At 42.8% G+C, this 18,511-nt stretch overlaps 1 protein-coding gene across 1 annotated transcript in view; it reads right to left on the minus strand.

Moving 5' to 3' along the window:
* LOC126255497 (tyrosine-protein phosphatase non-receptor type 13-like) overlaps window positions 1-18,511 on the minus strand; it is a gene marked incomplete at its 5' end in the record, with an annotated part of 225,591 nt that overhangs the window by 33,772 nt on the left and 173,308 nt on the right. The window contains one exon of the mRNA XM_049955400.1: window positions 249-457. Within this exon, the coding sequence (XP_049811357.1) occupies window positions 249-457 (209 nt within the window). The remainder of the gene's footprint in view (window positions 1-248; window positions 458-18,511) is intronic.

Here is an 18,511-nt window from a genome sequence, read left to right on the forward strand (position 1 = left end):
CCGGGAACCCGGGCGTGGGAAGCGAGAACGCTACCGCACGACCACGAGATGCGGGCGATTAAACTGAAGTAGTAGTGTTTACTGACATGGTCACTTGACTAGAATATAAATGAGGTGCTGAGATCCATGATATTTTTTTGCGGCAATAAACTATTATTGCTTTATGATAGACGCGGTTGAGTACTTCTCTATTGGTCTGTGGAATGGAAAGTACAGCTAGTGATGGCTAGGCGTCAGAGGGCACTTACGTAGTCGGTGAGTCCGACGAGGGAGACGCCGTTGGCGGCGAGCAGGATGTCCCCCGGCTGGAGGCGGCCGCACAGCCAGGCGGGCTGCTGCGGGAACAGCCGCTTGACGCGCACCAGGCCGGGCCAGCGCTCCGCCGAGTCGGCGCCGCCGCACACGCTCAGCCCCAGGCCGCGGCTGCCCTTCACCAGCTGCACCTCGAACGCAGAGTCTGCAACACCGCGCCACGCGGGCTTCCTCAGCTGCGGTCGCCAGCATTACTAATGGAGAGGAGGAGGAGGAGGAGCTTAGTGTTTAACGTCCCGTCGACAACGAGGTCATTAGAGACGGAGCGGAAGCTCGGGTGAGGGAAGGATGGGGAAGGAAATCGGCCGTGCCCTTTCAAAGGAACCATCCCGGCATTTGCCTGAAGCGATTTAGGGAAATCACGGAAAACCTAAATCAGGATGGCCGGAGACGGGATTGAACCGTCGTCCTCCCGAATGCGAGTCCAGTATGCTAACCACTGCGCCACCTCGCTCGGTAATGGAGAGTGTTTTTGCCGCTACATACCGGGTGATCAAAAGGTCAGTATAAATTTGAAAACTTAATAAACCACGGAATAATGTAGATGGAGAGGTAAAAATTGACACACATGCTTGGAATGACATGGGGTTTTATTAGAACCAAAATGCAGGATGGCGCTCCACCCCATATTGCTAGTCGCGTGAAAGATCTCTTGCGCGCGTCGTTTGGTGATGATCGTGTGCTCAGCCGCCACTTTCGTCATGCTTGGCCTCCCAGGTCCCCAGACCTCAGTCCGTGCGATTATTGGCTTTGGGGTACCTGAAGTCGCAAGTGTATCGTGATCGACCGACATCTCTAGGGATGCTGAAAGACAACATCCGACGCCAGTGCCTCACCATAACCCCGGAAATGCTTTACAGTGCTGTTCACAACATTATTCCTCGACTACAGCTATTGTTGAGGAATGGTGGTGGACATATTGAGCATTTCCTGTAAAGAACATCATCTTTGCTTTGTCTAACTTTGTTACGCTAATTATTGCTATTCTGATCAGATGAAGCGCCATCTGTTGGACATGTTTTGAAACTTTTTTTTTGTTCTAATAAAACCCCATGTCATTCCAGGCATGTGTGTCAATTTGTACCTCTCTATATTCATTATTCCGTGATTTATTCAGTTTTCAAATTTATACTGACTTTTTGATCACCCGGTACATGACTAAATGGCTAACTCGGGGCACTGTCTCCCGAGCCCAGTAGCTGGTTGTCTGTCTAACGGCTCCAGGGCCAACAAAAATATGGTTTTCAATATTTCGTATAGTTACTGACTGAATTTAAATTGCTGTCGTGATCTACTCACTGAGACCTACACTGAAGCACCAAAGAAACTGTTATAGGCATGCGTATTCAAATACAGAGATGTGTAAACAGGCAGAATACGGCGCTGCGGTCGGCAACGCCTATACGAGACAACAAGTATCTGGCGCAGTTGTCAGATCGGTTACTGCTGCTACAATGGCAGGTTATCAAGATTTAAGTGAGTTTGAACGTGGTGTTCTAGTCGGCACACGAGCGATGGGACATAGCATCTCCAAGGTAGCGATGAAGCGGGGATTTTCCGTATGATCATTTCACGAGTGAAACGTGAATATCAGGAATCCTGTAAAACATCAAATCTCCGACATCGCTGCATCCGGAAAAAGATCCTGCAAGAACTAGACCAACGACTACTAAAGGGAATCGTTCAACGTGACGGAAGTGCAACCCTTCCGCAAATTGCTGCAGATTTCAATGCTGGGCCATTAACAAGTGTCGGCGTGCGAACCATTCAATGAAACATCATCGATATGGGCTTTCGGAGCCGTAGGCCGAATCGTGTACCTTTGATGACCGCACGACATAAAGCTTTACACCTCGCCTGGGCCCGTCAACACCGACATTGGGCAGTTGATGACTGGAAACATGCTGCCTGGTCGGATGAGTCTCGTTTCAAATTATATTGAGCGAACGGGCGTGTACGGGTATGAAGACAACCTCATCAATCCATGGGCCCTCCATGTCAGCAGGGGGCTGTCTAAGCTAGTGAAGGCTCTGTAATGGTGTGGGGCGTGTGCAGTTCGAGCGATATGGGACCCCTGATACATCTAGATACGACTCTGACAGGTGACACATAGGTAGTGTCTGATCACCTGCATCCATTCATGTCCATAGCGCATCCCGACAGACGTGGGCAATTCCAGGAGGACAATGCGACACCTCACACTTAAAGAGTTGTTACAGAGTGGCTCTAGGAACACACTCCTGAGTTTAAACACTTCCGCTGGTCACCAAACTCCCCAGACAAAAACATTACTGAGCATATCTGGGTTGCTTTAGAATGTGCTGTTCAGAAGAGATCTCCACCCCCACCCCCCGCCCCCAGTACTCTTATGGATTTATGGACAGCCCTGCAGGATTCACGGTGTCAGTTCCCTCCAGCACTACTTCAGACATTAATCGAGTCCATGCCACATCGTATTGCGGCACTTCTGCGTGCTCACAGAGACCCTACACTATATTAGACATGTGTACCAATTTCTTTGGCTCTTCAGTCTGTTATTTTAAGTTCAAAGTTTAACACAGTAACACAAATATTACGATTACAAATTGTGTATATGCCTTAAGGCGATGTATGTCACGGGGCCCAAAATACACAAACTAGAATATGGCCTTGGTACAAGGAATGAGAGAGGAAAAATGTTATTTCAGTTCTTCGGTAAATTTCAGGTAGAAATAGCGCTTACTCTAATCAAGATTCACAAGAGGAGGAGGTATACTTGGGAAAGGCCGGTAGGTACAGGAAGAGTTCAGTTAGATTCCATCATGATCAGGTATAAACTCTGAGATCAGATACTGGATTGTAAGGCGTGACCAGGGGCAGATATAGACTCGGATCACAATTTGGTAATGATGAAGACTAGGCTGAAGTTTAACAGACTAGTCAGGAAGAATCAATGTTTTTCGTTTATCTCCCATGTTCATGGAAGATTACTACATGAATGTTTTCCAATGTATATTGAAAAAACGCTGCCCTTATTCGTATACTAACGGTATGTCTGGTGAATGAATTACAGAAACAATAAATAAATGAAAAAAATATTTGGAATTGTTTTCGTTGAGAACCCCTTAGCGCTCTTGATTCGTAGTCAGTTGGAAGCGCCAGTTTTCGGAAAAGTGGTCCGTTATGAGTGGTTTTTTCCGCGAAATTAATGTCAACGCATGAAATCTTCAGCAATGTTAACGATGTTTCTTTGCCGAAAGAGATTCACACGAAGAAATGTCGCTGTGGCAAAGCTGCCTTCGCGCGATGCTCGTGGTGTTCTGAATTTCTCTGTTTCGAATGTTTCTACGATCGATCTCATCCAAGAGAACGCACAAGAGTGGATAAAAGTAAGAATATAATGTAAGAACTAAGAATTTGTATACGAATGAAATACAACAGTATGAGAATTTAAAATGATGGCAACGGCTGAAAATACCATACCCACATATATAATAAATTAATAAATATATGACGCTTATTCTCTAACCCAGTAGTAATTCTACAATTAATATAACGCTTTTTTACCCCCTATCTCGATAAGAAACATTCGTGTAGTAATCTTCGACGACCATGGTAGATAAATGAAAAATAAATACAATCAGTAATCGGATTTAGAACTCGGGACGCAAAAGTGAGAGGCCGCGACGCTAGTCACTGTCCCACCGGTTGGGCTGAGCTTACCGACCGCTAAAAGACATCTAAATTACGTTGAAAACTTTGACCGTCGTTTTCTTAGAAACGGTAGAGTATTTGCGGATAAGTCGAAACAAGTGTTGGTTTATTTTTACTCTTCTTCCCCTAAGCGAAGCTTCTGGGAAATCGGGCTATCGCAATTGCCGTGTCCTTCTCGTAAGTGTATTCGCAACACAATTTGCTGACGGTATCCACATACATCAATGAATGTAACTACAAAATTATACCACCGTACAACACACAGTTCACGAGGTATAACGTAGTAAACACTGAGATGCGTGAGAAACTAGTTTTTGCTTAAAACAGGCCGCAGATTATCCAGATTATACTTATTCAATGTTTAACGGTGAGAACACTTAGCGACTTCCAAAAACTTCAAACCATTTCTAAACTTCTTATAACTTACACGCCTAACGTCCAACGTTTAACAAATTAACTCATTTATAAAGTTACCAGACCTCTGAAGCTGTTTTACTCATGGAAGTTCGATTCTTCAAACAATTGGGGGTTTACTGGGTGCCCTCTATTAGTAGAGAATTTTCGTATGGCCATGCCATATATACCTTTGTGATTGTCTATAAATGCCTCCATGCTTTAAGAAGTCGTTCACACAGGAGGATCGTACAAACATATCGTCGTTTGACCACCGAACCTACTGCCGTATGGAGAACATTGTAATAAGCATCTCTGGTGTAGAGAAACAAATGAAAGAGTTGCAAACAAAAAAGTCGCTACGTCCGAAATGAATTATTCGGTTTTACAAAGAGTATTCTACTGCGTTGGCCCAAACTTAGCTTGCATTTATCGCGAACCTCTCGCGCACCGCAGAGTCCTAAGCAACTGGAAGAAAAGCGCAGGTGACTCCTGTATATAAGAAGCGTAAAGAACTGACCCGCAAAGTTACAGATCAATATCCTTAACGTCGGTTTGCTGCAGAATTCTTGAACACGAATGTAATATAGTTCATCGCGACAGGAAAGCTTCTGTCCAGAAACCAGCACCGTTTTAGAAAGCATCGTTCGTGCGAAACTCAGTTTGCCATTTTTCACATGATATCCTGCGAACTGAGGAGTAAGACAACAGGTAGATTCCATATTCATAGATTTCCGAAAAACATTTGACACGGTGCTCCACTGCAGATTGTTGAGGAAGGTACGAGGCATAAGCCTTAAGTACCCAGAAATGTGAATAATTGTAAGACTTCTCGACTAATGGGACCCAATACGGCGACAGTTCACTGGAGACAGGGGTATCGTCAGGTGTGCCCCGGATAAAGGTGATAAGACCGCTGTTATTCCCTATGTACATGTATGATCTGAAGTCTACGATAAGCAGCAATCTGCGACTGTTGGCTGATTATGTTATAGTGTACGGGAAGGTATCGTCATTGAGTGAGTGTTGGAGGATACAAGACGACTCAGACAAAATTTCTAATTGATGTGGCGAATAGCAGCTTCCTCTAAATGTGATGAGTGGGGAAAACAATTCCGTAATATTCTGATTAGATGTACCATTAGTAGGGTGCTATTTGACACAGTCAGGTCGATTAAATATGCAGCCGTAACGTTGCAAAGCGATATGAAATGGAACGAGCATGTAAGGATTTTACTTGGGAAGGCCAATGGTCGACATCGGCTTATTGGGAGAGTTTTAGGGAAGTGTGATTAAACTATGAAGGAGACTGTATACAGAATGCTAGTGCGATCCATTCTTCAGTATTACTCAGGTGTCTCAGATCCCCACCAGGTCGGAATAAAGGAAGGCATCGAAGCCATTCAAAGCCGGGCTGCTAGATTTGCTATCGGTAGGTCTGATCAATAAGTCAGCGTTACGAAGATGCTTTGGGAACTAAAATGGGACTCCCTGAATGGAAGGCGACGGTCTTTTCGAAGAAAGCTATTCAGAAAATTTAGAGAACCAGTATCTGAGGCTGAATGCAGAACGGTCCTACTACCGCCAACGTACGTTTCGCGTAAGGAAGGCATATTGATAGTCTTTTTCCCTCGCTCCACTTGCAAATTGAACAGGAAGGGAAATGATTAGAAGTGGTACAAAGTGTCAATCAAGCATCCTATGGTGGCTTGCGGAGCATGTGTGTAGATGTAGAGTCTCTCTCACTCTTGCATCCTTTCTCTCGCTAAGAACGCTGCAGTGTGGTGATAATGATGATGTTTCGTTTGTGGGGCGCTCAGCTGTGCAGTCATCAGCGCCTGCACAAAGTCCCAATTTCTGTACACAGTCCAATTTCTGTACACAGTCCAATTTCTGTACACAGTCCAATTTCTGTACACAGTCCAATTTCTGTACACAGTCCAATTTCTGTACACAGTCCAATTTCTGTACACAGTCCAATTTCTGTACACAGTCCAATTTCTGTACACAGTCCAATATCTTTACACAGTCCAACATAGCCACTGTCATGAATGATGATGATGATATGATGAGGACAAGACAAACACCCAGTCCCTGGGCAGAGGAAATCCCCAAACCGGCCGGGAATCGAACCCGGGACCCCGTGATCCAGAGGCATCAACGCTCGTCACAAGACCACAAGCCGCAGACACGCTGCAGTCTCAAGCCACATAATGACACATCTAACAGTATTATTTCGCTTCAATTCGAAAAGTGTCGCACGGACTCAGAGACACACTGTTTGTTTGCTGTCTACAGGATTGTAAAAAGGACAAACGATATAACCATGAATTTCATAAATGCGATATATCTGTGACCGGATTAATGGAACATACGAAATATACTGAGGTGACAAAAGCCACGCGTAGCTCCTAATATCGTGTCAGACCTCCTGCGTAGTGCAGTATATCACCGTGGCATGGACTCAACAAGTTGTTGGAAATCCCCTGCAGGAATATTGAGCCATGCTGACACAATAGCTGTCCTTAAATGCGCAAGTGTTACCGGTGCAGAAATTTGAGCATGTTCTGATATCCCGCTTATGTCCCATAAATTTTCAATAGGATTCACGTCAGGCGATCGGAATGGGCAAATCATTCGCTCGAATTGTCCAGAATGTTCTTCAAACCAGCTGCGAATATCTGTGGCCCGTTGACATGGAGCATTTCTTGCATGAAATTTCATCGTTGTTTGGAAACATGGCGTCTATGAATGGTTGAAACTGGTCAATGATCAGTTCAGTTTGAGAGAGGGCGTAGTCCATTCCACGTAAACATAGCCCACACCATTACTGAGCCATCACCAGCTTGAATATTGCTTTTTTAACAACTTGGGCCAATGTCTTCTTGGGGTCTGCGCCACATTCTGACACTGCCATTTGCTCTTACCAACTGAAATCGGGACCCATCTGACCAGGCCACGGTTACGATCACGAGCCCATGAGAGGCGCTGTAGGTTACATCGTGCTGCTAACAAAGGCACTCGCGTCGTTCTTCTGCTGCTATAGCCCATTAACTCCAAATTTCCCCGCACTGTCCTAACGGTTGTGTTCGTCGCACGCCCCACGCTGATTTCTCCGGTTATTTCACGCAGCGCTCTTTGCGGTTAGCAGTGGCAATTCTATGCAAACGCCGCTACTCTCCGTCGCGAAGCGAAGGCCGTCGGCCACTGAGCACTCCGTGGTGATAGGTAATGTATAGGATTTGGTATTCTCCCACACTCTTGACACTGTGGATCGCGGAATATTCCCTTAACAATTTCCGAAATGAAATGTCCCATGCGTCCAGCTCCAACTACGATTCCGCGTTTAAATTCCGCTAATTCCCATCGTGCGACCACGTCACGTCGAACATCTTTTCATGTAAATCACCTGAGTGCAAATGACAGCTCCTCCAATGCACTGCCCTTTTATACCTTGTGTACGGGATACTACCGCCGTCTGTGTATGTGGATTTCGCTATCCCATGACTTTTGTCACCTCAGTGCAATGTATACAAAGACCGCAATCCTCAAGGCCTTTCTCGCTGCTTCTGCAGTATTAGAATATCTTCAGCAGTGAGCCACAGTCGAATTCTGCACTGCTTTTAAGACTCCTAAATTTTGCCGGCCGATGTGGCCGAGCGGTTCTAGGCGCTTCAGTCTGGAACCGCGCGACCGCTACGGCCGCAGGTTCGAATCCTGCCTCGGGCATGGATGTGTGTGATGTCCTTAGGTTAGTTAGGTTTAAGTAGTTCTAAGTTCTAGGGGACTGATGACCTTAGATGTTAAGTCCCATACAATGTTGTAGTAACTGAAGTACAGCATTTCATATTGGTATTGGACTTAGGTGCTTTTACGATGTACTCAAAATCATGTTTATAAATTCTGAACAAACTCTGGAACAGGCATGTTTTCAACATCAATTCACGATTTAATTTTTTCAGATCTAAATTTTTTGTGTGCGAAGGTAATTTTTCTTTATGCTGTAATGCTCTTAGGCGATTTTTTTATGATTTTAGGCGCAAGATATTTTGTACAATAACATGTACCCATTTTCAAAATTGTGCTTTGTACACTTGGCTTTTTTGATGGATCAAAATAACTAATTTTGAAATATTAACTGTTGTAATAAATAAACTGAATATCACCATCACGCAAAATAACAACAATAATATTCAGTTATACACTGGACTATAACTAACCACCCACTTCCATGTATTCTGGCGGTCACAAACGTTCAGTTGTTGATATTTCTATCGTGATACCCAACAGCTGACAGCACTTGTGCGTGATGGAAAAATATTTTATTTACACCTAAGACACGTTAAAAAATAATGTACACAACTGTAGCCACAGGAGCTGAAAGGATTAAAGCTTTGAAAGCAATTCGCTTACTAAAGAAAGAAAGCATCCAGCAAAGCCAAGGTTTATTTTTTTGCTAACTTTTTGCTTGTGAAATGCAAAAGCAAGATAGCCGCATTCACTCCTGTGGTGTCGTCCGAAGAACTAGGTACAAATGCAAGGTTGGTACCTCGCGATGGAACCCCAAGTAAGCACAGTCACTCCCAGACGCAACGCCGAATGACAGAGGTCGGCGTAGACACGTGCAGAAGGGTTCCATACGCCACCGCTGCAGTAGGCTTGCTTACGTCAGAACGGACTGCCGCTCAGTCCAGTCTTCAGTCACTGCCGCAGCCGATAGCATCGTCTCACTACAGAGCCAGCAGTGCGGGAGAGAGAACCATGCAGTGAAGTTTATAGTCAATCGTACTTTGAGGGAAGACTTTTATCTTGTACCGTATCAAGTGATAAGTTAGCGTTCATAATATCCAATACACATGACAGTCCTGTGACAGTGGATTGTTACAAAGTTAAGTATTTAACCTTGTTTCGGTTATAATAACGTGAGCTAATATTTTGTGTGTTGTAGTCTCAACTCGGCCTACTCCAGAAACAATCTAAGAACCCACCACTATACCGATAGTTTTTTTTTTCGTTCATGAAACCACTCTTAGTCAGCCTTAAGCAATTAACTAAAGGAAAGTAGATGAACATTATCATGAATTAATGATTTAAATAATCTTATTAAATATTGTTTAATAGAGAGTAATTAAAATAGCTAAGAGTATGTTACAGAAGCTAAAATATGTACAATTTTTTGTTTTTCTAATATTATAAATAGGCTGGAGTCTTATTTCATTCTGTTTGTCGTTCGTTTTGTTTCGAGGTGTTCATGTCGGCTCGTGTGGTCATTAATGTAAGATTTCGTGTTGTCAGAAATATATTGACAAAATAAATTCCAGCATTTAATTTACAAAGTGTGTAGCTAGTGTCCTTAATTTGTGTACACGAAAGAGACTAAACTCAGTTACATGCTCAAGTAACGTGGATGGATTTCATAAAGAACAGCAAGGGAAGTGTTTTTCCACTAAGATAGGCTGTGAATTTAATAAACAGATTTTTTTTATAAAAAATTAACGCGCTATCGTATAATGAGCTACAGCGCTACAGTCATTTGTCTGAGTAATATAGATTGCTTTCAAATCATCGATCTCTGGATTGGATTGTTCTGTTGAAAACCTAAAAAAAAAAAAACCCTGATGCGAATGATAGCTGTATTCAAATAATAGATAAGAATGAACATTCTATCGAAAGATACAGAATATTAGCACCAAATATAAAACTGTGATAAAGCCAGACCATCACGTAAAAATAATAGTGTGGTTTCTCTGAACATATACGATTATCCATCACCTACCGGGATAGAACTTTACAAAATGTTAACTGAGAACCATTTATGAAGATCCTTAACTAGGCTACTCTTGTGACGTCTCCTTTGGCAAGATATCTGCGTAGCATCATGTCTCCGAGATACAATTAAACAAGAAATCACAAGAAGCGAGTCACTGCTACGAGATACGCGCACCACGAAGGCGTCTAAGAAAAATATGGGAGACGCCATATCCGGCACAACAACTTCTACTAGTTCGCTTTCGCCCATTTAGCGACCGTACTGTGTGGCCCGGGTTAACCCTTTTGGTACGGCAGTATATTGGCGCAAACACTACCGGCCAACAGTGGCTGCAATTCGTGTGAGGGGCAGTGTTGTCGGAAAACACGGTCGAGTTAACTATTGTTCGGTGGTAGTAAAACCTGATACGTTAAGAGCAGATTGAGTATCCGGTCGATGAAGTCGGGAGAGCGTCAGTGGCTTAAGCTCAAGAGAGCTATGTGAACTTCGAGCGAGTGGAACTGTGTAAAGAGGGAAGTTAGTGAGATCAGAGGAGACGTCTTTTATTTGGAGAAAGATTTTCTCTCTTAGGTTCATCACGTCGCCGTTTTACTGAAGCGGACTCAACGAAAAGAGAACCGAGGGCGTTAACGTGAAGCTCTTACGCTGACTACAGTTAAGATCTGCGGGCTAACTCAGTTATTAGACTACTCTGTGCTTCACATTTAAGAGAGACTACGCCAGGGACAATTCGTGAGAAAAAGTCCTTTGTATATGAACATCGTTCATTCCTGTGAATAAATGTTATTAGCTTTTCCATTGTTTCCTCGGATTGCAGCGAAGTGTTTGAATACCTGCAGCGAAAGTCAAAATCTACCAGTGGATATTAAAATTTTGTTCAGTGAAAAACAAAGATGGCGATGCTGTTATAAGTTTTCATGGTTTTCCTAAACTATTTCAAGCAAACGGCGAGATGGTTCCTCCTATGAACAGGACCTTTTTGTAGAAATTTAATGTAGTTAAATTTTTATGCTGGGATACCTTTCAGCTGGAGGCCACGGTTATCGAGGTATTGAAGAACAACGGTTTTGAAGGTCTCCATCGTACGTTTTTCTTGAAAAATTGGAAAACTACGGCTTCTAGCGAAAACGTATCCTAGTGTAAAATCTAATTTCATACAAAAAGGTTCTGTTCATTTTTTTCTGTAGGACTAGCAGTTTGTGCATAGTGATGGGGAAAACATGAAAATCTTTCTCGTGGTGTACGAAGGTGTTTAGGATTGCACAGGATTAAGTAGTTGCAGCTGAATCAACCTGTATATAAATTATGCTTTTTCCTCATAATGTGTAATACTGTGATATGCGTAAAATGTTCCACTAATGAACTGATTACTACGAAGTTGTGTTTATTGACAGTGGGAGCAATTTGGGGAATAGTAGCAGCAGTTCTATAAATTTATTACGCTACTGATAGTTTAGTTAGCAATAAAAATAAATTTTAAAAACGAATGGCAAAGTTGAAGAGTTGTTCGAGGCATTAAAGAAGGTATAGTTAATGGTGGCCACAGAGGTACACATGTTACCTCTCCCTTCGCCTTTTGATGACTGTGTGTCGCTCCTGCAGATTTTTCCTTTCCCAAAAAAGGGTGTTTTGGGAGGGGAGTAAGCAGGACACACAAGGCACTGTGAATGAAACACTGGATGAGGCACCTGTCTGTTCAAACCGCTGCCAACAGTGCCTCCGTCACAGATGAAAATTTGTTCCCGGTTCACAGTAGGCTGAACGACTTCCCGACATGTTAAAACAGTGTGACACGCGGGCCCTGAGCTATCGCTGACAACTCCCTTCCCTACTTATTGCGCTGTTGGTGAGTCATTGCCTGGGGAAGGCAAATTACACCTACTGCTACTCTGAAAGACCGTATAAACACTATGGGTTAGAGTTCTTTCTATTGTTCCATCTACAATTCATTCACCAAACCCTCTCTCTCCTCCCTCCCTCCTTCCTCCCCCTCAAAAAGTCCTCATTAAAAAAAAGTTTTTGCAAACTGGACTCGCATTCTGCCCGCTAAACAGTCATACGTAATTAGTTCCTCATCAGTTTGAAGAAAGTCACAATATGTAGCTGATGCTGACAAGTAGCAAGTGTCCCGAGAACCATGTCACAAAATTTCAAAACTTTTCCTTATTCTCCACGAAACTAACATGAATTGGCCCCTCTAACTCAGACCCTGGGCATGCTCTTTGTTCTTTTCATTGCACTGAAGGAGGGATAAGGAAGAATGATTCCTTGTGCACCCCTGCGCGAGCTGCTGTTGTACTTTCACCTTCACTTTCTCTTTACCAGTAGTGCGTAGGCGACTACTCGTAGATATGAGTGACATTTTCAGAGGATGCTTTCGCAAAGTGTAAGGCGTCTTTCTGCGAGTGTCTTTGAGGTGAAATTTTTCAGCATCTTTGTTACTCTGCCGGTCAAATACATTTGATCTCTCAAACCATGCTCGGTGTTCCCTGTTTATCTGACCATCGACAACAGGGGCAGCAGAAGTAACCCACAAACCTACCGAACTATGTCACTGACGTCAAACTGTTGTAGAATCATAGAACATATCCTGACTCCAAAATAATGTGCCATCTCGAAGAGAGTTACCTACCCTGTGCCAACGAGGATAGATCCCGAAAACATCGTTCAGGTGAAACTCAACATGCACTTTTCTCATGCGACGTCTTGAGTCATGGATCATGGCAATCAGATGCATACGCTACTTCTTGGCTTCCGAAAAGCATTTGACTCGGCACCACACCAAAGATAATTAACAAAACAACGATTATGTGAGTCACCATACGATATTTGTGACTGGATTAAGGATTTATTGGTAGGTGTTACCTTAGATGGACAGTCGTCGATAGATGTGTATGTAACTTTAGGCGTGCCCCCAGGGAAATGTGTTGCGATTCCTGTTGTACATGTTTTATGTTACTGAGCTTGCGGACAATAGTAACCCCACTTCCCGTAGATTGTTGTTGTTGCTGTTGTCTTCAGTCCTGAGACTGGTTTGATGCAGCTCTCCATGCTACTCTATCCTGTGCAAGCTGCTTCATCTCCCAGTACCTACTGCAACCTACATCCTTCTGAATCTGCTTAGTGTATTCATCTCTTGGTCTCCCTCTACGATTTTTACCCTCCACGCTGCCCTCCAATGCTAAATTTGTGATCCCTTGATGCCTCAAAACATGTCCGGCCAACCGGTCCCTTCTTCTAGTCAAGTTGTGCCACAAACTTCTCTTCTCCCCAATCCTATTCAATACCTCCTCATTAGTTACGTGATCTACCCACCTTATCTTCAGCATTCTTCTGTAGCACCACATTTCGAAAGCTTCTATTCTCTTCTTGTCCAAACTGGTTATCGTGCATGTTTCACTTCCATACATGGCTACACTCCATACAAGTACTTTCAGAAACGACTTCCTGACACTTAAATCTATACTCGATGTTAACAAATTTCTCTTCTTCAGAAACGCTTTCCTTGCCATTGCCAGTCTACATTTTATATCCTCTCTACTTCGACCATCATCAGTTATTTTGCTCCCTAAATAGCAAAACTCCTTTACTACTTTAAGTGTCTCATTTCCTAATCTAATCCCCTCAGCATCACCCGATTTAATTTGACTACATTCCATTATCCTCGTTTTGCTTTTGTTGATGTTCATCTTATATCCTCCTTTCAAGACACTGTCCATTCCGTTCAACTGCTCTTCCAAGTCCTTTGCTGTCTCCGACAGAATTACAATGTCATCGGCGAACCTCAGTTTTTACTTCTCCATGAATTTTAATACCTACTCCGAATTTTTCTTTTGTTTCCTTTACTGCTTGCTCAATATACAGATTGAATAACATCGGGGAGAGGCTACAACCGTGTCTCACTCCCTTCCCAACCACTGCTTCCCTTTCATGCCCCTCGACTCTTATAACTGCCATCTGGTTTCTGTACAAATTGTAAATAGCCTTTCGCTCCCTGTATTTTACCCCTGCCACCTCCAGAATTTGAAAGAGAGTATTCAAGTTAACATTGTCAAAAGCTTTCTCTAAGTCTACAAATGCTAGAAACGTAGGTTTGCCTTTCCTTTATCTTTCTTCTAAGATAAGTCGTAAGGTTAGTATTGCCTCACGTGTTCCAACATTTCTACGGAATCCAAACTGATCTTCCCCGAGGTCCGCTTCTACCAGTTTTTCCATTCGTCTGTGAAGAATTCGCGTTAGTATTTTGCAGCTGTGACTTATTAAACTGATAGTTCGGTAATTTTCACATCTGTCAACACCTGCTTTCTTTGGTATTGGAATTATTATATTCTTCTTGAAGTCTGTGGGTATTTCGCCTGTCTCATCCATCTTGCTCACCAGATGGTAGAGTTTTGTCATGACTGGCTCTCCCAAGGCCATCAGTAGTTCTAATGGAATGTTGTCTACTCCCGGGGCCTTGTTTCGACTCAGGTCTTTGAGTGCTCTGTCAAACTCTTCACGCAGTATCTTATCTCCCATTTCATCTTCATGTACATCCTCTTCCATTTCCATAATATTGTCCTCAAGTACATCACCCTTGTATAAACCCTCTATATACTCCTTCCACCTTTCTGCCTTCCCTTCTTTGCTTAGAACTGGGTTGCCATCTGAGCTCTTGATATTCATACAAGTGGTTCTCTTTTCTCCAAAGGTCTCTTTAATTTTCCTGTAGGCAGTATCTATCTTACCTCTAGTGAGACAAGCCTCTACATCCTTACATTTGTCCTCTAGCCATCCCTGCTTAGCCATTTTGCACTTCCTGTCGATCTCATTTTTGAGACGTGTATTCCTTTTTGCCTGCTTCATTTACTGCATTTTTATATTTTCTCCTTTCATCAATTAAATTCAATATTTCTTCTGTTACCCAAGGATTTCTATTAGCCCTCGTCTTATTACCTACTTGATCCTCTGCTGCCTTCACTACTTCATCCCTCAGAGCTACCCATTCTTCTTCTACTGTATTTCTTTCCCCCATTCCTGTCAAATGTTCCCTTATGCTCTCCCTGAAACTCTCTACAACCTCTGGTTCTTTCAGTTTATCCAGGTACCATCTCCTTAAATTCCCACCTTTTTGCAGTTTCTTCAGTTTCAATCTGCAGTTCATAACCAATAGATTGTGGTCAGAATCCACATCTGCCCCTGGAAATGTCTTAAAATTTAAAACCTGGTTCCTAAATCTCTGTCTTACCATTATATAATCTGATACCTTTTAGTATCTCCAGGATTCTTCCAGGTATACAACCTTCTTTTATGATACTTGATTATTTATAGTGAAGTACTGTCTGAAAGAAGCTGTAGTAATATTCAGTGAGATCTGGAGAAAATTTGAGAGAAGTACTAAGATTGGGAATTTGTATTAAATGTACAGAAATGTAAGATTATGCATTTCACAAAAGAAAAAACCGTTGTATCCTATGACTACAATATCAATAAGTCAGTTACAATAGGTTCACTCGTAAAAGTACCTGGCTGTAACAATTTTTAGGAATATGAAATGGAATAATCACACAAGCTCATTCGTAGGTAAGGCAGGTGGCAGAGTGGAATACAAGGGAGAACCGATAGAGGTACTCAAAGTACCCTCCGCCACACACCGTCAGGTGTCTTGCGGAGTATGGATGTAGATGTAGATTTGGCAAAAATTTGGAAAAATGCAGTCCGTCCATAAAGGAGACAGCTTAAAAATCACTTACGCTTCCCATTTTATAATACTGCCCAAGTGTGTGGCACTCGTACCATATGGGACTAGCTAAACGTATGCAAATAGGGGCGGCTCAAATTGTCACAGGTTTTGTTTTACTCAGTGGAGAGCGTCAAAGAAATGAAACACCTGAATTGGGAGACTCTTGAAAATAGACGCAAATTTTCCGGTGCAAGCTCCGCATGTCTAGTTGTTCCGCTCTGTGTCCCTGACCCACACATCCGAGTTGTGCTGGTCGCATGCGTGGCAATCAATAGACAACAAGTGGCGATAAACCGCACTGAACACGAGTTCTATCAAATCGTGTGCTCTTGCTGTACAGGGTAATCACTGCTGGGTTCTTTCGGCTTCAGTATTTCCAAAATTACAGGCGCTAAAATTCTGAGTACCAGTGGTACGAAACGTGTGCGCACTGTATCTCGTATTGTATGACTTACTTTTTAATGCTCAGCAAAAGCAACAGTTTTCCGCCTTCATATGCTTCTGCGCTAGCAACAAGAACATCATAATAATTATGTCGTTATCAACGTCAGGATCGATGGACAAAATAAATTCACAATATCCGAATTGGAATTCTTAAGTATAAAATGTGAGGAAATCTGGTTATATTGCCATATCTTTCAAAAGCAAATTTGCTAGCTAATGATGAATAATGCGCCAGAATGAATCGGAACAAAACCTGAACGAACCGCACGTAACTTGAAATTCGGTTCCTGAGGTTCGCCCGTATCTGAGAACCCAGAAACAAAATGGGATATGTCTACATCTACATTTATACTCCGCAAGCCACCCAACGGTGTGTGGCGGAGGGCACATTACGTGCCACTGTCATTAACTCCCTTTTCTGTTCCAGTCGCGTATGTTTCGGGGGAAGAACGACTGTCTGAAAGCCTCCATGCGCGCTCGAATCTCTCTAACTTTACATTCGTGGTCTCCTCGGGAGGTATAAATAGGGGGAAGCAATACATTCGATACCTCATCCAGAAACGTACCCTCTCGAAACATGGACAGCAAGCTACACCGCGATGCAGAGCGCCTCTCATGCAGAGTCTGCCACTTGAGTTTATTAAACATCTCCGTAACGCTATCACGGTTACCAAATAACCCTGTGACGAAACGCACCGCTCTTCTTTGGATCTTCTCTACCTCCTCCGTCAGCCCGATCTGGTACGGATCCCACACTGATGAGCAATACTCAAGTATAGGTCGAACGAGTGTTTTTTAAGCCACCTCCTTTGTTGATGGACTACATTTTCTAAGGACTCTCCCAATGTATCTCAACCTGGTACCCGCCTTACCAACAATTAATTTTATATGATCATTCCACTTCAAATCGTTCCGCACGCATACTCCCAGATATTTTACAGAAGTAACTGCTACCAGTGTTTGTTCCGCTATCATATAATCATACAATAAAGGATCCTTCTTTCTATGTATTCGCAATACATTACATTTGTCTATGTTAAGGGTCAGTTGCCACTCCCTGCACCAAGTGCCTATCCGCTGCAGATCTTCCTGCATTTCGCTACAATTTTCTAATGCTGCAACTTCTCTGTATACTACAGCATCATCCGCGAAAAGCCGCATGGAACTTCCGACACTATTTACTAGGTCATTTATATATACTGTGAAAAGCAATGGTCTCATAACACACCCCTGTGGCACGCCAGAGGTTACTTTAACGTCTGTAGACGTCTCTCCATTGATAACATGCTGTGTTCTGTTTGCTAAAAACTCTTCAATCCAGCAACACAGCTGGTCTGATATTCCGTGGGCTCTTACTTTATCAGGCGACAGTGCGGAACTGTATCGAACGCCTTCCGGAAGTCTAGGAAAATAGCATCTACCTGGGAGCCTGTATCTAATATTTTCTGGGTCTCATGAACAAATAAAGCGAGTTGGGTCTCACACGATCGCTGTTTCCTGAATCCATGTTGATTCCTACAGAGTAGATTCTGGGTTTCCAAAAACGACATGATACTCGAGCAAAAAACATGTTCTAAAAATCTAAAACAGATCGACGTCAGAGATATAGGTCTATAGTTTTGCGCATCTGCTCGACGACCCTTCTTGAAGACTGGGACTACCTGTGCAAACTTTTTCCATAAACACTCAACATTGTCAGTGTCGGAACAGAAATTGCTGAAGGCCTCTCTTAAATCTGTGGACGTTTTGGGATTGTTTCGGTTCTGCTGGCTTCGTAATACACCACAATAGTTTACAAACTTTTGATGTCATGTGAGCATTACGGAACTAATGACTACTGATTTCATTTATAACAGTCACAGTGCCTGCAACGAACTCTATTGGAAATAGCTTAGCATATTTGTAAGGACATCAGTCTGGATTCATAAAACTACGTACATCACTGTTTATTACTTAAACCTTTTTAAACGAAAATCAGTTCTTAAATTCGATTTTGATTTTTTCCACTTTGATGTTAGAAAGGTTTTGTGAATCTAAGATTTTCTGATAGGAAATGCGAGGATCGCTAATACAGACTAGGTTCATGCAATAACATGGTTGTCTTTTTGTACAAAATTTACATTTTCGCAGAATTAACTCATATATTAGGCATTCACAGTTTACTTAACATGTAGAAA

The sequence above is a fragment of the Schistocerca nitens genome, chromosome 1 (assembly GCF_023898315.1).
Source record: "Schistocerca nitens isolate TAMUIC-IGC-003100 chromosome 1, iqSchNite1.1, whole genome shotgun sequence".
Classification (NCBI taxonomy): domain Eukaryota; kingdom Metazoa; phylum Arthropoda; class Insecta; order Orthoptera; family Acrididae; genus Schistocerca; species Schistocerca nitens.